Source organism: Melanostigma gelatinosum (genome assembly GCF_949748355.1).
Source record: "Melanostigma gelatinosum genome assembly, chromosome: 15".
NCBI classification, from domain to species: domain Eukaryota; kingdom Metazoa; phylum Chordata; class Actinopteri; order Perciformes; family Zoarcidae; genus Melanostigma; species Melanostigma gelatinosum.
Window position 1 is genome coordinate 16448853 of NC_136648.1, and position 23108 is coordinate 16471960.

At 44.8% G+C, this 23108-nt stretch overlaps 2 protein-coding genes across 4 annotated transcripts; both read right to left on the bottom strand.

The window, feature by feature from the left end:
• Positions 1–289: 289 nt before the first annotated feature.
• LOC306788977 (uncharacterized protein) lies at positions 290–4489 on the bottom strand. The gene is made up of 5 exons (XM_079284721.1): positions 4178–4489; positions 3313–3400; positions 3108–3219; positions 2768–3026; positions 290–2534 (listed from the first exon to the last, which is right to left on the bottom strand). The coding sequence occupies exons 1-5, from the start codon at positions 4466–4468 to the stop codon at positions 1170–1172; spliced, it is 2115 nt and encodes a 704-aa protein (XP_079140847.1). The 5' UTR covers positions 4469–4489; the 3' UTR covers positions 290–1169.
• A 4177-nt stretch (positions 4490–8666) lies between these two features.
• On the bottom strand, positions 8667–16491 carry LOC306789265 (angiomotin-like 2a). Of its 3 annotated transcripts, none has more exons than XM_079285126.1 (10): positions 16333–16491; positions 14964–15762; positions 14269–14437; positions 12733–12877; positions 12525–12614; positions 11526–11821; positions 11236–11411; positions 10833–11131; positions 10501–10629; positions 8667–10029 (listed from the first exon to the last, which is right to left on the bottom strand). In XM_079285126.1, the coding sequence occupies exons 2-10, from the start codon at positions 15674–15676 to the stop codon at positions 9944–9946; spliced, it is 2103 nt and encodes a 700-aa protein (XP_079141252.1). In that variant the 5' UTR covers positions 15677–15762; positions 16333–16491; the 3' UTR covers positions 8667–9943. The 3 variants fall into 3 exon arrangements, with proteins under 3 accessions (XP_079141252.1, XP_079141251.1, XP_079141250.1); XM_079285125.1 differs by having other exon boundaries at positions 10833–11083; positions 12733–12946; XM_079285124.1 differs by having other exon boundaries at positions 12733–12946.
• Positions 16492–23108: the final 6617 nt, after the last annotated feature.

The following is a 23108-nucleotide window of genomic DNA, read 5'->3' on the forward strand; positions in this document are numbered from 1 at the left end:
ACGGCCAGGAGCTCACAGCTAGCCATCTGTTGGCGGGCGGGGTTTGATGGCAGGGTTCGCGTGGTTTGGGATCAGGCGTATCCCGGCCCGTCGTGCTGAGGCAGCTCTGACACAGGAAGTGTTCCCCATGGTCGCGAGAGCACGCATGCGTTCAGTAGAACGTGCGCCCACATTACTACGCCCCGATTTGACCTGAATAAATGTAAAATAACAACATGTGGATTGTTTCATGTATTGTTTATTAATGTTTTACCAACGACTTATCGCAAAGCAACACATGGATCATCTGTCAAAATAAATATAATATATATATGAGGTTATGATAGACATATCAAACACATTATTCACTGCACTGAAGTGAGAATGTCATAGACAAGGTTCTTTTGAAGAACCTCATTCAATCATGTTAAAATCGACACCCAACCCTTCTGAGGGTCAATGGTTTCACACACATACATCTACCGGTTAGATGTACACTGAACTAGATCGAACTCTTCTCAGCAGCACGTGAGGCTGACAGCAGTTCAAAGATCAATCATCATTACATATGGCAGTATTTTAAGTATTAGAAACTTACGACAGAAAAGAATGCAGGCACTTAACATCAGCCCTGTTTAATGTACTTTTATCCACTTTGACCATTTGATCAGGTAACAGGGTTCAATAGTATTTTCAAATCAAAGCGAGAGCTTCTCAAAGGTGCAGTGTGTCGAATTTAGGGGCATCTATGTTCATGAATAGAATACAATATTAATAAGTATGTTTTCTTAAGTGCAAAATCACGTGAAAATAAGAATGGTGTTTTATCTTACAATAATCTGTTTGTATCTACATACAGAGCGTGTCCTCTTCTGGGATCCGGCCGCCATGCTTCTACGGTGGCCCAGATGGACAAACCAGACACTCTGGCTTTAGAAAGCGCCATTAGCGGTTTCACTTTTTTTTGGTGTGTCTGCCACCGTAGTTCTACTACACGCTTGCCACATGGGAGCAGTTTCAGTTGTTTATATCTGCCTCCAGAAGGCGATGAAATGTCACCTACACTCTGGCCTGTAAGTGCTTTGCCTGTCTCATGAAATCAGTCTAATATCCTCTTCATGTGGCTCCTTTCTTTTCAGTCGTTAAAACCAAATGCGTTCCTTCAGCTCAGTTCATTCTAAGAGTCGCCTTTAAGATTTTCTCCGTGGTCTTCCTCGGCGCTTCCCCGAGCTTTTACCGCTGCTGTACCTCTTTTTCTTTCTTTCTTCCGGGTCAAAATCACAGTCACTATCAGAATGGTTTGGTCTTCCCCTTGATCTCGCTGTGTTCCCGATCGCCTCCTTGCTGCTCTCCTCTTCCTCTTCCGCCGAATCACACGTGCCGCTGTCGCTTGGCTCGGCCTCGCTTTCTTCATCTCTGCATTGTGTTCTCTTTGACTTCCGCACTTTCGGTTTTCCAGACTTGGCGTTTGAAGACTGGCCTTCCTCCGAGTAGCCTGGTTCATGACGCTTAGGCCTTCCGATGGGCCGACCTGTGCTTTTCTTTTTAGGTCTATGTATCATCTCCCTCTGCACCTCCTCCTCCTCCTCCTCCTCCTCCTCCTCTGTGTCCTGCTCGTCCTCCACATTGTCCAGCCCTGAATCTGCACCTCTTTTGTTCCCATTATCCTGAGCATCACTAGTGTCACTTGCCCTTTTGCTCCTCTTCTCTTTCATCCGCTCACATCTAGAGCCCAGCGAGTGGTAGCGCTGGACGTGACTCTTCAGGCTCACGTTGTGATTGAAGCATTTGTCACACTGCGGACACTTATACGGTCTCTCCCCCGTGTGCAGGCGCATGTGGGATTTCAGGTGGCCCGCCTGCTTGAAGCCGCGTTGGCACTCTGAACACTTGAACGGCCTGTCTCCCGTGTGCACGGCCAAGTGTCTCTGGAGAGAAAGTGGCCAGAGGAAGTCAATCCCGCAGATGTGACATTTTAGCTGTTGGGGGCCTCTGTGATCCTCCAGGTGGATTCTGCGCTCCTTATATGTGGCGAAAGTCTCTGGACAGTCGGGACATTTATAGGGTTTTCCTTGAATCACGTGGATGTGCTCGTGGGTGATCTTGTCCACCTTTGTTTTGAACGTAGCGTGACAGTATTTGCACTGGTACTCGTAGTTCTCGTCGTGGATTCTGCTGTGAGTAATCAGGGCTTTCTTGCTGACGCATCTCTTACCGCAAATGTTGCAAGAAAAAGGTTTAATCTTGTGCTCGCATGTGTGAGGCCTCTGTTTATTGTAAAGCACCCCGCACTCTGTGCAGAGCCGACTGTGTTTGACAGGAAGTGGTGGATAATCACCATCTTCTTCTTCTTCTTCTTCTTCTTCATCCTCTTCCTCTTCGGTTTCCTCCTCAATTTTCTTCATCAGCACTCCAGCATGAGAAGAGCCGTTCGCTTGCTTCCAATCATCGTCTGAATCCAAGTCCCCCTGATCACTCGATTCATCGATTGGCTCGCTCTGCTCATCAATAACTGCAACAATCTCATGGACCCCCGTGGGCCCAGTTGGCACAGCCTGTGACACAATGACAAGGAGGGGATGAGTAGAAACGTACGCCTATACGAGTAGACTGTCTTGAGTCTTACAACTGAAACAAGTGTAAGCAGAGAATGTATTATGATTCTAACCAAACAGTTTATAAAACCCTCAGCATAAGACTTAGACAATACTGAATACTGTTGTGTGTGTGGTTTTCTTATAGATACTTTCTAAATACATTGTAGCACGTCTGGCTATTGGAGTCCTACCTGTTGGCTCTCTGGAGTCACTTCTTCTACTTGTGTCAGGTGTTGATCCTCATCTGTTGGGACGCCGGCATGGACTTGGCTTTTCCACTGGTTTCTGTAGTCACACTGAAGACACTGCTGGTTCAAGACGATGAGCAACCCACAGGTGACCTTCTCCATCTGCACCTTAGAGCCACAGGACGGGCATTTGAGGCTGAACAACTGGAGGAGACGCTTTTCATTCACAACGTACTTCCCTTTCATCTGCAGGAGTGCAGCTCTGAAAAATCAATGCAGATGGAAAATATTAAAACCTCAACGACAACAACAACAAAGCCAGCAGAAAGTTAAGAAAACGTACTTTTGTCCGATCAAATCAAAATCCATATGTTTTGGTTGAATCTGGCCAGATACAAAGGCGTTCGAAGTGTCAGTTGAACACGAGACGACCTCGGTCGGGCTTCCTTGGACGGCTGCAAATTAAGTTTAAAGTGTGAGAAAAATCCTTCAGTGCATGCGCTTCATTTTCAATAACACGTTTTTTTTTTAGAATCAAACACTTTTACCCATTGACTCTTCAGAAAAGGCAGTAGGGCCATCACATGTTTTAAGTTGATCACGCAGACAAGCAACTTCTGTGGTTTCCTCAGGCTCCTACACAGAGTAACAAAAGTAAAAGCTTGTAGTTGTAACCAAAAAGCAACAAACAAGTACATTAAAAAATACGTGTGGTCCATGTCAAAGTACCATGTGTTTTGATTTACTTCACTTCCGTTCCCAGCTTTGGAAAAAACAAAACAATGTGTTTGATTCTTTTTTTGCCCGATCAGGCGTGTGAGTTGCTAGATTTACCAGCCCGGCATGGCACTTAACTTTGGCACTTAACGGGCTGGCCTTATTATTGAGCCTTGCATAGCACTGCTGTGTGGTAGCTAACATCAATAACACGCAAGAACACAAGACGTGAATCAGCACTAACAGTCAGTTTGCTTTTGAAAAAAAAAAAAAAAAATGTGGATCTGCACCTCTTTCATATTTAGAGTGCAACAGGTTTTAACTGTGTTGCCTCTTGTGACTCTTATATTGAGTCTCAAATGTGAGCCCGTGAGGGAACAAGTCAGACATGCAATAAACACATGAAGCAACAAATGAAAATGCCTAACCTGTGCATCTCTCTTATTTGCATTTTTTAAAATAAAGACAGAAAAAAATGATGTTTCTTGACAATACAATTGTAATTCTGCTTTTTTAGTGTGTCTTAACTTTATTTGATAAACAAGTAAACACCTACTTGTCTATCTGTGGGACAATAGAACAATTATTATTATTAATTATTCATTATTATTATTATTATTTATATATATATATATATATATATATATATATAGATGTTTAAGTGAGATAGAGACAATGTTTTCACGGTAGACTCACCACACATGTTGTCTCCTCTGACCGGAGACACAGTGATGGGACAGCACCGTGTCTCAACGTCAGCTGGACCTTACCGGTCACATCCGGATGGTTCCGTGTGCGGCTGTCAAAACAGCCATCTTCAAAGTGTTCGCTACAAATCGTGATGTCTGTCCAGGACGATTCTTTAAATCGCTGCGTGTTGACTGTGGCGAGAAACTGAACCCACTCCAGCCGCCTCTCCGGGTCCTCCGGTAACTTGAACCGCTGCGCGCCGCGACGCCCCGAGTCACATCCGACGACGGAGCACATCCTGGAGACACGCGCTGTCCCTGCAGCTCTTAACGTGGTGCGGTCCGGTCCGCGTTTTAAATGTTCATAAAGAGACGGACAGACTTCACTTCCGACCCCAAACGACAGCGCTAAGCTACATTAGCTAGCCGTTGTTGCGACGGTAGTGATGGCGACTGGGTGGGCGGGGTGTTATGGAGAGGTACGCGCGGTTTGTTGTCAGGCGTACACCGGTTAGTGTAGCTTTAATCTACTATGAGAGTCGAGATGCTTATTAAAGAAAAAAGACCCGAGTGATAGTCATTATTAAGCAGTATGACACCCTGCAGTGTTTTTGGAGGTGGATTCAGATATGGTGGTGTTTTTGGATCAGCACATGTCGTAGATTTTGTTTTATTTTCCCCTAAATTGTGGTTCGACGTTCAACAGTTCTGCAGCAGTTAATGAAGAGACAAGATGAGGGAAAAACTGAATTTAGTCCCATGAAAGTTTCAAAGTGCAGACGCGTCCTGCAGGCCTGGGATGCTCCAGTAGGTGGTGCTGTTCTACTTCAAAAGGGTTGCCAGTTTCTGACTCTTGCGATATTTTACATCACTTCTGAATTTTCAAATGGGTAACTGGTAGGATTTCTTTTTCTGTGTACTTTTGTTGATAATACCCTTTATATTACCTTATTTTCCAGACAATGGAATTTGGAATGCATATATATGTATATTAAAGACTTTCCCACTGTAACCTTTATTTAATCAGGGCCGTCCCAATAAGATCAAGATTTCATTGGCAAGAGAGACCTTACTACCTATGAAATGAAGATACTGAAGAAAAATAATATATATTAGAATATGTGTGTGTGCGTGTCTGTGTGTGTGTGTGTGCGTGTGTGTGACCCCCCCCCCCCCCCCCCAAGACAAAGAATGAAGAACACATGTTTTTCAGGAGGTGCAGCGTTCGGTGCTTACCTCATGTTTCGTGTCTCAGAGGATCTGTAAGTGTGAATAATCCACTAAGAGTCATTGAATTCTTATAACTATTTAATGTCTCTCGGGGCATTTGTCAGGAGGTCAAAACATAGTCCAGTTATTGACACATTGTGCATCATGTACATGTCTAGCAAGACAAGTTTCTTAAATGTTCCATGCATTTTCAACAGATGAACAACTTGTTAAGAATGTATAATTCGTCTGCACGTATGAGCAATCACATGGCCATATTTTAAACTCTTGTTTTTTGGAATCTTTCTTCTGAAAATCAGTCGACGGCCTGGCATCACATCTTACAGCACTAACTTTTCACTGCGGCTGAAACATGTGCTCAGGGTCATGTCTGTGGCTTCAAACACAAGGCCCCTTAATAACAAACAGGAATGCCGCTCAAAACTGCAGGCTTGTGTGTAGCAGGTGGTGACAAGTTACTCTCCTGTGCCCCTCTGGGCAAGACACACAACTAACATCCAAAAACATAAAGGGCCTTCTGACAAGAGAGCGAAATGATTGGGCTTTTGTGGATTGACATACTGAATTACCAATGTGAGTCGAGGACAGTCTGCGTTCCAGTTGCCTTACTGTGCCTTACTTTACTTACTTTACTTACTTTACTTACCGCTACTTTGATATCATCATTCACCGACAGCATATTTGCCGAGTGTGTTGAAACTTCAAAGGCTGATGCTCGGTAGGAATGTGCTGTTAAACTGTAAACATCAGGAGGGAGCAATAAACCCGTCAGTGCACACAAACAGCCAGTGTGAGGAGATCATTTCCACGGTTTACACAGCAACAAACCCGCTCCTTTCACGGTGATCACTGTCAATATGAAGCTCCCATGTGACGGAGCCCGAGGAAGGAGGGGAATACCGTTCCGAAAAAAGTGTAGAGAATTAAATATTCCTGGTTGATTGAGCGCAACAGGAATTTTGACCCCTGACTCCCATTTACGTTCTATCCTCCTTCACCCTATGAATTCTGGGAACGTTAGAGAGCTGCAGTCGAAACACGTTAGCTGCCATTCACATTCACGGAGGAATGTTGGCGAGTCGTCACAATGTTGTCAGTCATTACGCCAGATAAGAGCTCTGAGTTCGTAAATAAGATCGATGGCATACCACCAGGTCCTGATCTGTGTTTTCACACACAAGCTCCTCTGTCAGAAGCACCCGCACTGTTTTCCTTCTTTGAAAATACCTGTCATGTTTTAGTATGTGAAGATAAAAGCACCATCACACTGGACTGAAAGCTCCCTCACTGGCAACAGTTCAACCCAACGCAGGTTGTTGAGTTGTGTTGGGTCGAAACAACATCACCAACAAGTTCAAATTGCAGCGTGCGGATACTTTTCTCTTGTATTCCTGTGATGTTTTGATACTCGCCTTCGATTCCCGCTAAGCTGGGATGTGCACACTACTTTATGCCCTCGTTTAACTTGTGTCTCAACCGGTGTAACACTATTGTGATGTAGTAACAGAGACATTCAGTGCTTGGCAAGGTTAGTGGATTGTGAAAACACATCCTACGCACACATTCAACATACAAGGACTCCTGCCCAAGAGGAATACAGTAATGTAAGAAACATCACAGCCAATTTCATCTCATTTCTTCTCAAAACAGGAATAGTTGTGTAGTGAATGTTATCTGAAGAAAATATAAACGGATAAACATTATTTTCGGAAAACTACACTTAATTTGTCGACAGAGCACATGAGGAAATGTGTGTCTGTCTCTTTCAAAATGGCTGATAGTGTGTGATACTTAAAAATAGGACCCATGGCAACCATTTTATCCATCTATTCGATTGTATCTATTGCTGCTGTTGACTGGGTTTCCCCAGAACCTCAATACATTGGTACATTTTTTAAAAGCACTCGTTAAAACAGAAAATATTGACGGGAAGTCATTGGGAACAAACTGATTGAGCACCTGTGAGATATGAGAACAAGCATCCCAGGGACCCCAGCTGGTAGGATGAGGGCTGATCACTTATCAATGATTCATCAGCTGATCAGTTGTAAGCACTAGTAAAAGCAATGTGGTTGAACATTGTAAAAAACAATCCAATTGTCTAGGGGTTTATCCTTTCTATGTGGTAATAATCTACTCATAATAAATGTATCAATGCTCATGGGTTTCTCATTTTAAGTCATCAAGTCTCAAATGTTAAGTTTTAAATAAAGGGATTTAATATCAAGTGTGCTGACGTGAGAGTTATAGCATGTTGGTGCAGATGATCCGCAGCCTCTTTCTAGTTGTTATTATTGGCTTATAACTGATCAATTGGTAATTTGTTTAACCTAAAGACATTAGTTACAACTTGATAACCCCTTTATTAAGGGAGCCTGTTTAAGAAAGTGATACTGTTGCATTTTGTAAAGGTATTAAACCAAAACAATCAAGATGGCTGAAAACATTTGGGGAATAAAGCAAGCAAATACAGTCGTGTGACGTCTTTTCATCGTAACAAACCAAACCAAATACGGAACCAAGAAGTCACACTACTCATCGCTCCACGTTTATGAATTAAAATGTGTGAAATCTTCTCTACCACAGCCATATTTCAGATTTCACACACGTTGCACTCAGAACGACAACTGCGAAAACCTTTCAGTGGACCTCTGATGATACTAAAGCGTTCATTGTCATTGTGAAGTCTCATTGTCAGCGCTACACAACCGCCCCAAACTGGTACAAGTTGACATCTGTGGCTCTGTGTGTGTGAGTGAGTGAGTGAGTGAGTGATCCATCCTGAGACAGACACCACATAACAGAGCTCTCCATTCTCTCATCTTCACATCCTGAAACACCTCTGGGTGCGAGCTCAATCGGAGGCGATTAAAAGGGTTTCGGAGCGCGGCGCATGTCAGCAAAGGTTGATGGAGGCTCACGGGAATTTCAAAAGGCATTAGAGGCTAATCTGGGAGAAACCTGTCTTTGTCACTTGTAGGGTTACGTGTCCCTATGAGAATGCGATCTATGTCAAGCACGCTCTCCATGGCAAGAAGAGAACAAGAGAGCAGGCCACCCGAGAAAGTTGAACCCAAAAGAATGCAGCGCTGGTATTCATTGATGAAGAGCCCTCTTCTCTGTGGTGGAACAAGAGCACAGGAATGAGGAGGTAAGGTGACAATGTGAGAGGAAACAGGAAGACAACATTTACCGGAATAGACTTTTTTTTTAACAATTACAAAACAATGTTTGCAAATGAAACAACTCTCAAGTCAACGAGTTAATGTATGTTAGAATATTTTATTGCTTTATGAAATGTTGCATGAATTCAACTGAAAAAGCCTTCATATTGTTTGAAGTTCACAGAAATGTCTGTTTTAAGTCAACACTTGGTTGGTTGTGTACAGCTTGACATGACCGTGATTGTCGGCACATAACTTACAACAAACATACATAAAACTCTTTGGCAGCAGGCTCAAAGCACTATCATACATAAAACAACAATACAAACATCTGTATAAAATATAATGATAATAATAATAATTAACCTGTTTGTTAGTTCAAAGCTCACAGTACACAAAAAAACAACAACAACACGGTGTGGTTTTCAACTTGTATCCTTACAATGGTGACCGGACCAGCAGAACCACCACATCAGGAAACACACTCACACACTGTAACCACACATGCAAACATACTTACAGAAGGAAAAAGTCATCAGAGAAACACGATGATGAAATCAACACCATGACGCAACACCCTTCCAAAAGTGACAAACAACACCGCGTCTGTATCGGGTTTTTTTTGTTTTTTTATAATATATATTATGCAGCTCACCGTTCACACACCTCTGAGTCTTTGCAGAGCCAGCTGCTCAGAGTTAGGAGACTTGGGACAGTGAGAGCATTCAAATCAGCAGTGTTTCATGTGTTATAAGCTTCAATGATTGAACAAAGGGAAGTCTTCCAAACAGATAAGATCCATGTGATGGGAATGAGGTTACTCAGATTGACTGTTTATTTTTGGGAGCGGAGGGGAATGACGGTCACATGGACAACCTTTTTTTTTTTCTTGAATATTTATGTAGAAGAGCAGGACGCTGAAGTTAATATTTGGGGAATGTGGAAACCAGGTAAGATAAATATGTAGCTTTGTAATTCACTGGGTTGGGAGAGGAGATGAAGGGGGAAATAAAGGGGGGAGCAGCAATTACATATGTATATATATATACATATACACACACACATATATATATTTATATAAATATTTTGGCATACACTCTTGGTTGCCCAACGACAATCCACAACACTGTCCAAGTACCTCAGAGGACTTGTCTTGTCTCTTCAGCCGGGCAGACCGCCTGCAGCTGTCCAGCTCAGTTAGAGGGAGTGAGTCGGAGCACAGCTCTCTCTCTAAAAATGTGAAAACAGTCCATTTTCTTTTCGTGCGTTGGCCTCTTTCCACGACATTCTTGCATCCAATATTTAATCCACTCTCTATTCAAAGACTTGCACTCTTCACAGATTCTCACAATTGTTTTGTTTTTGCCCCCTCAGGTTCTTTAAATGAAGATTTCCACTGCCTCCGACTCCAGCTCATCCAGGCCTCTGAAGGGGTTTGAGAGCAACTTATTGGGTGCTGCTTTGTCTAAGGGGGAGGGAAAAGAAAGAAGATAATTAATAAATATATAAACGCTCTGTGGCTAAAACAGTGGAAGAATATCCTAAATAGAGCTCAGCTATCAATGACTAAAGGTTCACAGAGATTTACCACACTCTGGTAAATATGCTCAGTCAACAGATCCACAGTATTTCCTAACCATGCACATTCCTCAAAGCCCGCATTATGAACCATGACCTGGACGGCTGCTATCTCATTGGCTGGTTCAGAGGCGGCTTTGGTTAATCAATCTGAGCATCCATGAAGCCGAGGGCCCAAACTCCTTTTATAAAGAGAGCACTTAAATGCAGTATGTGTGTGTTTTGTGTGGTGGAGTCTGAGCCTGTGAAGGCTTGTTTATTCATGAGAATCATTTGTCATTCAAGATTGATACTGAGAGCATTCTTGGATGGATTTTTGGCCCTCGTAAACAAACAGACTATTCGATAGATCACTCACCGCTGTTGAGCTTAGTTGTGCTGGCGGCGTCCTTGGCTTTCGGTCCCTCCACCCGCCGTCCTAGCGTTCCAGGTTCACACCGAGTGGAGAACTGACAGGCCGAAGTCTGATCGTCTGAAAGACTCTTACCTAAAAGACAACCGTATCTGTCAGCAGTGCTATCAACTCTTAACGATAACGGAGATAACATTTTTTACTTTGTTAAGGACTGGAACAGAAGAGTATTTGACTGGAATATTCCATGTGTGAGTGTTTGAGCGGGTAATGCAAGAAGTACAGTAGGCTGCTTCTAAAGTTAGTTATTTACAGAAAGGCAAGACTCTGATGCTCACCGCTACTCCTTGCGTTGCTCTTGGCGGTGCTGATGGAGGAGTTGGAAGAGGCTGGTCGGAGAGGGGCCTCGGCTATATTCAGGAGGTTTGTGCGGGGACTTCGCTCGTCCTTCCTCCCTTGGTCCTGATGCAGCCGCTGGTTGAGGATCTTGATCACGGCGTCCTTTTCCAGGATCTGAGCGTAAAGAGCGCGGATCCTGTTCTCCATCTCCTGATTCCTGTAGTCGGCGACTGGCAGGTCCTCGTTGAAGCTGTTGTTAGAGGAGTGGCAAGGCGAGTGGTTAATGATGGTGGTGTCTCTGCAAAGGAAAAAGATAATGTCCTGGGCTTGACTCAAAAAAACAAACACGCGTACGTAGGATGTCCCGGCAAGTGTAAAGCAAAAAAAGTCTACGATCTTTACCTCTGGGCAGCGGCCGTGGCAGCCACCTCCATCGCAAACTGCCTCATGGTGCTCTCTTCCAGGTACTTCTGCTCCCAGCGCACCATGTCGGCCTCAAGGGCCAGGATTCTCTCCTCGCGCTCATGCAGACGCTCTTGGAGGGAGCCCATGGTCACTCCTGGTGGCTGGGACTGCCTCTATAGGTGGAGGGAGAGAGGATTTCAATCAGGTGGCAAGGGACACTAACGCTACTAAAAGGATACAGTACAGAAATTAGGCTTTTTGATTGTTTCCTAGGACAGAAAATGCACCTGTTGCGCCCTCATGCTCCTGAGCTCCTGCTCTAGTCGTGTCCTCAGCTTCATCTCCAGGGTCTCCCTCTTCTCACAGGTGGACTGTAGCTGGGCCAGCGCACTCTGAAGTCGCTCCACCTTCTCCACATAAGCCCTCTTCCTCCTCAGCTCCTCCTCGAGCTGGCGACCTCGTCCGCGAGCAGCGTCCAGGGCCTCCTCGAGCCGCTTCGCCCGCAGGCTCTGCTCCTCCGCTGTGGATCGGAATCGCTCCAGCTCCCGCTCTACGCGCTCCCGCTCAGAGTTCTGCTCCTCGTCTGAAGCAAAAAAAAAAAAGAAGAGCAAAAGTTGGCAGGTTAATCGCATGGTTGATGAATGTGGTTATGATCTTAATAGTAGTTTGGGCTCCAAATCTGCCTGAGGTTCTTTTCTCAAATACGTATGAGCTTCAAGCCATAATTTCTCCCTCGAGTCCAACCACAGTAATAAGCACCAGAGTTGCTCCATGGTGGCCAGTGTTCTTCATTTAGCAAAGCACTCCTGGAATGCTGAGAGGAAGAAGGAGGAGGAGGAGGAGGAGGAGGAGGAGGAGGAGGAGGAGGAGGAGGAGGAGGAGGAGGAAGGGGGGGAGAAAGTCACCCTATCCCTTTGACCCACATAGCACAGGCCATTCCTCACCAAGGCCATACAAACACCGCCACTCTGCTTGAGTCCAGTTCCTTAAACAGACAGCATAAATCACACTAACAACAGGTGGGCGAACCTCATTTCTGTCACTTCCACCGCTGCTCTGTGATTTACAGCCTGCTCGTTTCCCTTTGCAAAGATGCGAGTGGATTGAATTCCCTATTATTAAGCCTCCTCACCAAATAAGCGGAGGTTATGCAAGAGAAATTCCTACGAAGCTACGAAAAGGGCCCCGTGCTATGCTACGATCCGATCCAATCAAGCATGTTGATGACAAAGGAGGACGCCACAGAGAGCCGCGGAGAGGAGAGCCAAACCGAACGGCACACTCACTTTGTTCAAGGAGTTTCGCCATCATGTGCTGGTTATGGTCGGCTGCTTCTACTTCTTTTGCGACGTGCGTTCTGGCATTTTCCAAGTTTTCTGTAACGCAGCAAAGTTTTAGAATTAGACTTCCCTGTGAAGTAGGTCTGGATCTGGTATTGCGGTAGGATACTTCAACGTGGTGTTGTGTGTGCGTCTGTGTGGCAGGAGGTCATACCTCTAAGGTCTCTGTTGAAGTCCTGCAGCCTCCTCATCTCAGCCACGAGCCTCCTCCTCAGTGTCTGCTCCAGGTTTTCCCTCTTACAGCTGCCCTGCATCAGTGTCTCATAAGCCTCTGAAATACGCTGGATCTCCTGCTCCAACTGAAAGAGGGAAGAAAAGAAGAGGGGATGGGGGGGGAGGGGAGGGAGAGGAGCACAGAAAAGGAGAAGCTTGAGAAGAGGAATTTTCGGTTAACCTACTTCACATGCCAGGGAGGAGCTGGAATGTTGATTCATGTTGTTACAGTGCGTAGATAAATTACAGGTATGTACGACAGGGTACATATGTGACTGTCGGTATACAGTACACCCAGTGTGTGTGTGTGTGTGTGTGTGTGTGTGTGTGCGGTATAATACTGAGAAGGAATTCAAGCCTGCACCACTCCCTGTGAGACTGATTGATATCTACATTCCTGAGGGCTGATGGCTCTCGTTCCAGGTGTATGAGTGCACAGGAGCATGCACGTACACAACACACCACAAAGAACAAGTTAACATGTACACAACAACTCTCACACACACACGCACACACACACGCAGAGGTCTGGGAAGGCTGCCAGCAGAGGGAAGGTGTGCATGCCTGTGCCTGGGTTGTGGAAACGGCAAAGAGAAACCCACCATTATAGCAGTCACACAGGCATGTTTACTCAGGGCTGCGGCCTGACGGGGAAAAACTTTCCAACCCCGGCAATTATAATTCTTTAAGGCTGAGACAAGGCAACGGCCATGTGACATAACTCCAGCAGAGAGCGGAGTGGATTTTTGGAAAGATTGGCTGAGGTGTCCAATGTCTCCAAAGCTGTTGTTCCACCACGTTGATCAAGAAAAGATGCTTATCTAAGGCCTGTTTAGCTGGAGAGTCCACAAAGAAAATGGCAGGAAACAGGAAGAGAGAAGGCGGAAAAGGTGCCGTTTGGTGGGGAAAAAAAACAAAAGAGACCTTTCACTTTTTACACAGCAGCCCACCACCTGCCACAGACCCCCAACCCCCATCAGCTGTGTGTGCGGGTCACAGCCCGATCAACCGCTGTCCGACAAGCCCTAGATTAGGCTGAAAATATATGGCCTCCCTGGAACTAAAACACACACACGCACACCCTGGCCTCCACAAGGTCAGCTCCACCATGAAAGGAGTGTGTAAACACAGTAGCAGGCTGTGACCTCGGTTTGTGCCTCTGTGGTATGGAAGGTAGCAGCTGCTGATCTCATCTGTCCCGTCCAGATGAGGGAGTGTGCCTGGAGTTGGACGTTCGCGGAGACAACTGTTGACCGGGGTTGGGTTTCATAGACAGGTGTGGGGTTTGGAGGATGTCTGGCTGATCAGCAGCTAAATAACTTTGGAGTGTTTCCCTCTGAAATTGAGTCGCGGATGTTGTGGCAACCCCTCTTTTTTAAATTGGGCTTAATGGGTAACATGAAACTCCCCTGAATGAAAAGCCAGCTGGAGTTTTGTGCCGATAAAAGACTTTCTCTCATGGATATCCTCTCCTTACCTTCTGAATACGGCCAGTCTTTTCCCTGTGTGCTTCCAGCTCCTGCCTCAGCCTCTCATTCTCCATCAGCAGCAGCTCCACCTGGTTGGGCTCCTCCAAGCCAGCAGGTGGCAGGCCGGCGAATGTGCCGTAGCAGGGGACTTCAGCTGGCTGACCCGACTGGACATACCTAAGAGACCATACCATTGCTGAGTGAAAACAAACTCGTATCTTAACTGTGCATCCTAATTAAAAGGCGGACTCAAAACATTTAGGGCGGCCCGCTTCAGCTATTTTAGAGCAAGGCATCTGAAATATCGCTCTATTCCCAGCTATCAAGGAGCAGACAAGCTGACTCCAGAGGCTGTAAAGAATGTGAAAGCCTATATGAGGAACATACTTTTTGTAAAGGCATCCAAAGCAACACAAGCGTGTGAAACTATCCTGTTCCACTACGCCAGGCGTTACAAACACCTGCAGGGCTGAACTTGTTCTAAGTATTCCAAGAAGCAAATCGGTACGCAGTCCACAGTGTGACTCACATTGATAAGTATGTGTTTACGCATGTGAAACACAATGAGTCCTGGAAGGTGAATGCCAGTCTGGTTCAAGTACAAAAACTACACCACAGAATATGATGTCATGTTAAAGTGGTTGAAAAACAAACAAACAGGCAATCACACACATGTTTATGCCCTCTGAAGTTGTTTTTGTACCTGTGCTGCTGGGTCTGCACCGGCTCCTGGACCTGGTGAGGGATAAATCCGTGGCCCTGGATGGGGGCCGAGTACTCTGGAGGCGGGGTGCGCTTGTCCAGGCTCTGCCTTGTGCTCTGGAGGCCGTGTGGCATGTAGTAAGCGAGCTCTGGGTAGCTGTGAGAGGTGCTCTTGATGGCCTCTGCTTTAGCAGCTATATCATTCCTGTCCAGAGATATCTGCATGCAATGCTCACTGAGTGAGCGCACGTGGCCGCATTTCAGCTCCATCAGATCTGCCTCTTCGTGGAAGGCCCCCTCATGCAGGAGCCCATCGTGGAGCTGACTGGCGGAGCCCGTAGGGGCCCAGTGAGAGGCCAGATACTGAGAGTGCACCTTGGCCTGCTCATAAGTCGGCAGCTCCTCCCCGTGAAGCTGGTAGAGCTGGTAGCCGCTTTCTGAGTGGTGGTAGTCGCCCTGGTGCTCCTGGCCCTGTGGCTCCTGCCTCGCAGAGAGCTGAGGGAACGGCGGGTCCTCCTGGGTGAGGCTCTCCAAAGAGGACCGTGGGCTCCTGCCCATGTCGCCTCCACTGCTGGGTCCACTTCCACTGCCTCCACGCAGGGCCTGCTGCTGGATGGCTAATAAGGTGCGGGTGTCTGTGGGGTTTCCATAGCGTAGCTGCTCCTGGATGAGCCGGTGCAGGACCGTGCCAGACGGCTCTTCGGTGGACGACATAATGCTTTGTGCACGTTGTTATCTTCTCCACAGACCAGTCGAAGTCTTTCTTATTTTGAAAGTATTTAAATAAGTCGTCTGCGAACCTGGAACAGAGCAGAATGAGGGAATAAAGTACAATCAGTCAAACATATACAACAGGAGACAACTGAATATTGACAAAGTCCCACACCAGATGAAAGGCCGTGTTTGAGGCATGTAGGCCGTGGCAATAACAACAACACTTGCTACACTGACTTAAACATAATAAAGACATATCGTGATTTATATTACAAAAATAAAAGCTTCCTGATTCACGTTTTAGCTCCATAATGTGAAAACAGTGTAGCTTTGAGTCAAATTCGCCAACAGCGACAACACAGAGATGTGGAGACATTTATCCACAGCAGGCAAAAAAAAGAAAATGCATGCGCTAAGAATTCCAATCTCACGGGGGAGCAAAAGCGCACCAAAGCGCATTGTAAAATAACTTCATCTCTGGTCTTATAGCACAATGGTCGTAAAAAACAAACACCGTACACAGCGTTTGATTCCCTCACAACACACTACAATCTCAAACGTTTGGAACAGAAGTTACGCTGGAGCTACTTTCTCCGTGTTTGTGCTCGTTTTTTTTCCTGCTGTGGCGAAGGGAGAAAAAGAGAAGCTCTTCTTACCAGCTCACGCGCTCATCGTAACGAAACGTTGTTCTCGATCTCGACGTAACAAAACAAAGAGTCAGAGGAATCCCTCTGTTTCCATGAGTTTCTTTTCTTCTTCTCTCGAGTCGAACGTGTCTTATGTTCCTCCTCCTGAACGGGGCTGGCGCGCTCCTCTCTCGCTGTGAAATGAATGTGGAGAGAGCAGGCGGCGATAATAAGTAACCGAGGAGGGACTGAGGTCGGAATGCCAGGAATGTAAAACGCGAGGTCCCTCTGGGATCAAAAGCGTAAAACCACACGGGAGGTGGAGGGGAGGGGGGAGCGCGTGAGCATTCCCCAATGAGGAGTTAAAGTGTATGATGAGGCATTATGAGCTTTGAGAATGAATGCATTTATGCTCCGCGAAAGGGAAAGAGATATTTGTATTTTATTCTGTGCGCAATAGCTCCTTCCCGCGAGGCTTCACAGTTGTCAGTGGTGCTTGCACTGCTTTTGTTTATCTGATGGACTCATTCAGTGATAGGAGAAGTATTCAGCCTAATTGCAAAAGTGTAAAAAAAAAAAAGAGGAAAGATAAAAGCTCTGCATTAAATATGTGACTTTACTGGACACAAGTATCAGTAAAAACATGTCCTTCAGCCCCCAAATCAGAAATACATGTTTTCATACATTTTTATGGTTTTGGGGTGAGTTGCCCAATTTTGGAGATATCGTACACATAGATGTCTTCCTTCTCTCCCTTATAATAAGACTATATGGCACTTGGCTTGTGGTGCTCAAATCCCCCCAAAATACATTTGCAAAAATTCAAAAGCGATGTCTCTTGTCCAAGAATCCATGACCCAGTTACTCAAGATACGTTACTTAAAATAATCCAACGTATTTATGATTTTGGGATGAACTGTCACTTTAAAGGAAATGTGCAAAATGTCCCTGTCAAAGCTATATGATGATATTGTTGAATCCCTTAAAATACAAAGTAACTGTAACTATTGAATCATCGCAGTGAAGTAAAAAAGAAAGAAAAAAAGAATATCCACAATCATTTGTCTTTAGGTATAATAAAGAAACATAAAATGGAACTGTTGACCTAAAAGTAGAATTAGGTCAAATATATTTTTACCTTGGACCTTTAGTTTGATGTATAACCTAATGGCTGGAGCTAATTTAGTATTTTATGAAAACTGTAAATATATAATGTTTTATTTTGCATGTAAAGAGCTGTAAAACACACAATATTTCTCTCTCAGAAGTATGAGTCCTAGTAGTGCATACAATTGACATATACTCAAGGAACGTACTTGAGTAAATACTTAATTGAGTGTCTCTCTATTGTCTTGCTAATGTACCGTTTGTCTCTTACATGTGACATCGAGGAAGGGAGAGCTCTGACCTTTGCACTTCTAGAATTAGGTTGCTTGTAATTGTGTTGTCTGAGAGGATTTCAAGCTCCTTGCATTCACTGCAGGACACTGGATGAGTGAAGCTCCTCTTGTCTGTGAAAGTATGTTGACGTTGTGCATGCCTTGGTTGTGTGTGTGTGTGTGTGTGTGTGTCCCTGTGTGGTGTGTGGCAGCTGTCCACTGGAATCTGAGGTCTGCGTGTGCCCCATTACCACACACAGTGGCTCTTTGTACCCAACATCACACTACGCGGTGCGGAGCAGAGCCTGGGGAATGTTACAGATGGGCACAGATCTCAAACAGGCACGGAGAGGTTGTCCTCCTGCTGAGACCGGGTCACACACAAAGTCACAACACGTATGGACGGCTGGACAGTCAGGAGGATAGTTAACCCCTCTTCCATTCACATACTAAGTCTTTTAATTAGTCGTTCAATTTCTTTCTGTATCTTCTCCAACATGGGGAACATCCATTTTTGTTTTCTTGACGATTAAAACTTCCCACAAAGACAAAACACAAAGACAAAACACAAATCGGAGGAATCAAAGCACTAGTCATTGATTACTGTACAGTATGTGGCCACTGGCCTCAGGCTGATTATCTCATTAAACCTAAAAATCTATAGACACATTGAGTTGGTGTTGAACTGACGATGGTGCGTGTCCACATCATCTCTCTGGCCCTTTCCTCCTTGATTAAACACACACACACACACACACACACACACACACACACACACACATTCCCGTCATGTTTCAGATGCTGCATACTAAAATGGGCTGTTTAAAAAAATTTAAAAAAACATGCAGACACTGTGTCTCTGTGGGCGGCGCTCACATGGAGGCGACTGGTCAGCAAAGTGGAACATGTTTGCATTTCCCCATCAGATCCACACTGTGTGGAGAAGCACAGTCTCCACCTTTTTAAAAGTCTGGTCGTGTCATTTAACACCACCTCACTACTTCCTCTACTCCTGTGTGCGTGTGTGTGTGTGTGTGTGTGTGTGTGTGTGTGTGTGTGTGTCTCTCTGCTGGTGGACAACGCCTCTGGCCGTTTTGTCCTCCATTGTGCCACACTTCCTGTGAACTTCCAAAGGAATGCAAGGCTGGTTCTCTAGAAATTAAGGACGCTTTCAAAAAGTCATTACAGGAGATGAAAATCTAAAATGGCCAAAGCAATTCCTCAGTGACAGTCTGTAGACGACCCCAAAACAGAGAAAAGTTACATTTCATGAGTTATTCCGTGGTTGTGCAAAGAACAGTGGCTTTGTGGAAAATAAAACATAATTGTGTTGTTGCTTTACACAGTAAAATCATACAGTTTCCCACACGGTCCGACACTGTCATACATATTGCTCTTGAGGTTTTGGTGGAAACATGAGCACAAATGAGGCAACAGTGAGAGTAGTCTAAGTACCAGTTACTCAATTGGAAACAGTCTGACTCTAAATTTACTCATCTGAGCCCTGTGCTAAACTCAGAATAAAAATGTCTTTGTCAAAGGGAGGGAGGCAGGAAGACAAGATGTGTCTGTGTGTGCGTGTGTGTGTGCGTGTGTGTGTGCGTGTGTGTGTGTGTGTGTGTGTGTTTATGGAGTGGGAGCCCTTAAAGGTACAAACTACTGTTTCTGTTATTGTGAATAACTTCACTCAACGTTATTGATTTTATAATTCATCAATGTGCCTCCAGTACTAAGTTTAAATGAATAATAATGATATAATCACATTACACACACACACATAGTACCGTATGTCTACTGCAGTTTTAGTTTGTTTACACATTGTATAAAATGGATTTGCTGTTATCCCGGGGATTTTAAGAAAGTTCCACTTTCATGCAGTTTAATATTAAACTGTTAAAAACCAATTGACAGTTTTCCTGAGGCTCCCAGGTGCATCTGTGTTGTACATAATGAATTCATTACTCATGTTTGGACTTGCATGAACTGGATTGTCTACTTCCTCACTTTCAACGTACATCTTTCAGGGCGACCAAACGGGCATGAGCACATCCTGTCTTCATACACAAACTGTCTTTCTTCACATATTGTTAAAATGGCTTCATTTATGAATTGTATGGTTGATCTGGTTCATTGACGTATAACTACAACTGGTAACGGGAGGTCACATGTAGACATTGCTATGTTTTACGATGCCACAAGCCGAAAGAAAGGTGGGGAACCACCGTCTTAGACTTCCCCGAGTGAATGAGAAAATGAAAGAGCTCAACTTGAAGCTGTCATTTTCCATGTACTCATCATTATTGTGGAACGTAGCCTCTTTGAATAATATCAATTCAAACACTCTCCCTTCACTTGACACATATAGTACGTATAAAATAAGAATCATACTTTCATCTGCACGAACCAATCCTTACATCTAAATGAAGTTTTCCTTCTCACCAAAGATTGTTTGCGCCAGTCCTCATGTATAGATTTGAATAGCACACGAAGAAGAGAGCTTTTACTTGATTTAGCTGTTTAACCACATCAAGACATTGAAAACAGTCCATCTCCCAAACAGTTGATATGACTACTCAATGGGCTTGTGATAAATGTGATAAATTACAAAGCACATAGTAATTAGGATCTATTTCATGTATTGTACTCTGGGATGGTTTAAAATGAGCTGGAGTCATTATGGATTACAGGACACATTATGTGGGCTGAAGGCTGTTTCACTTGTCATAGTTTAGATACGTGGTCATGTAAAGAAAGCTTTGTCGTGTTGTTCATTAAACTGAGGACGAAAGAACAAGATGTGTGACTTCCCTGTCTCTCTTTCTGTCTCGATGTCTTTTTGTTCCTTCGTGCATCTTAACGTCTAAATGACTTTGGACTCGGGGATTATCTGACAGTGCGGTGACCGTATCTGGCTTCAGACAAGAGTTAAAGGGACTGGATGCATGTTACAGTGTCGGACCGTGTGGGAAAGAATGACACGGAATAGCAGACAAGGTCATCTGATACTGCAGGATTGGGGAGGAATGTAACTGATAGTGTTGGAAGGAGTGGGATGGATTCCTCTCCTTGGCTCTCACATCCACGGATGGCTTCCTCATTCACGCAGTACACAATAGACAAGAGGTGCGCTGCACTCAAGTGGCATCCTGTTCTCAGGAAACCACTGACGACGAGCTTCCCATGTCTTCGTTGTTTCGCAACAGCTTGGATCGAGATGCTGGGGGTTGATTTCCAGATGAAATGATGCAGAGGAACGCAGGGAGAGCATGATTTGACCTAATTCCTCTGTTGGGACACCTGTGAAGAAAAATAAATCTTCCATTGGTTACGTGTTTGTTTAAAGTAAGGAGTCAAAAAGAATCTCCGCGTGTTGCAGCAAGTCGAGTTGCATTGAGAGGGAATTTCCAGACGTTCATAACAAACAGACTTCAGACGTGAGTCACAAGAGATGAATCCGTCCGAGTGTGCAAAGACGACAACACAGATGTGTGGTGCGGCATTAGTCAAACAAGAAATAAAGTGTTAATTCGTGAAATTTAAAAGGGCTCGTACGTAGACAGATTTTGTTACGTTTGGACTGAGCCATGTTAGCAGTCTCGCCCTTGTTTCCAGTGTTTATGCTAAGCTAGGCCAAAATAACGTTCCCGATACAAACAAAATTGCGTCATCAACAACATTTTGAGGGAAAGATATTTTCTCCCGGGTTTACTGTTTTTGTTACACATCACAAATACATTTCTAATGGTAACCTGCAGGATCACTGATAGAGAGAAGGTCGAGGTGGAGTCAGGGGGTCGAACATACACAGGACTTTCACACAGGAGACCGCTGCTCGTGTCTCGAGTGAAACCAAAAGCCAACGTTGGCTTGTTTTAAATTACGTCTGTAACTTACATAACATAACAAACATACTTAGCGCAAGGCAAACAATTGTGTTTTTACAAAACCAAGACCACATAGCTTTACGGCCTAAACATAACCAAGTAATTCTGTTGGGTTTTTGTTTTTAATTTACAATGTTAACTACGTGTTCTGCAACCGTAATCCTGCAGAAAATATGATTCCCTTGAAGCGTAATTAGGAATCCAGTTTAGATGGGCAGGAACGTCATTTTTTAGAAGACAGGGTTTGGATATTTACACAGAGACCACATGCACCCAACCCTGCCTGTCTGCAGAACCGGAAAATCCACATTTTTCTCCTCAGTCATGAGATCTGAGAAGTCTTCTTGTGTATTGTGCTTTGCTGCGTGGAAGTCAGTGTTACCGGCATCTAAAAAATAATGGATGACTCAAATAAGATCCAACTGACTGAACCTACACAACACACTGTAATAGTACAAGACACCTGTACAACAGAGATAGCTAGCAAGCTAGTTAGAGCAGATATTCAAGAGAAATGTCAGATGCTACACAATAAAATACTATTTATGTTCTGCTTTTTCAAACGTAAGAAATGCCTTGTGACACTGGCTGTCCACTCCTTACATCTACTGTTGGGCGGTTGTAATTGTGACTTTTGTCTTCCCGACCTTGTTTCATCGACAACCCTGTTCAACATACTGTAGACCTTATGGGAATTCTGTGCTCATGGGTAATAAAACGCTTACATGTTGCACCTTTAACACCGCGAGATTTACATGTTGACATCGGCATGGCAATTTAACTGTTTCTATTTAGTCTCAAAACACTTTGGCCTCTGCTCTCAGACATATTACTCATACAGCGCTCAGGGCAAATAGCTGAGTGTCACTGTAATGATGATCCCTTATCCATTTTCTTCCCATCCCCTTATTTCTCCTGCCTCATTTCTGTCCGTTTTCTTTGAGTTAACACAGCGTAGCGTTGCCCAAGTTAACTGTATTTCTGGTATGTGTCAGGAATCTTGACAGGTGGAAAAGGTGTCATTGAGTTGTACAACAAAAGCTAGCAGCCACAAAACTAGCAGCCAGAAGCTTGTTCATTTTGTAGAGTGACTAGCATTTTAGTTCTCTAGATCTACTTAAGTCATCCCGATCACTTTGGGCAAAACTGCACCAAACGGTGCACCGTTACTCTGAGGCATAGCTCTTAGGCCCCTTATCAATACCAGTCCCAAGCTGGCCTTTGGAGGTGTGAAAACATTTTGCAGCCATCGGCCCCAGAGACAACATGCCTACTGCAGACAAATGACACAGCAACAAGCCGCGACCCCCCGTCCTAAAACAGCCCTTAGTTCCATTCCAGCGGTCGGCTGCCGTCCTGGGAGGTCACCAGAATGCCAGTCATTCATTCGGGCCCCAGCATGTGTGCCCCCAGCAAATAGCTGTGCTCCTTTGCTGCTGAGGCTGCACATAGCATGTGATCTGATGGCTGGCTTTGGCCAGCGGCACCGTGGAAAGAGAGCGAGGGAGAGAGAAGCTGTGTCTGTATACGGGCTCAGCAGCTC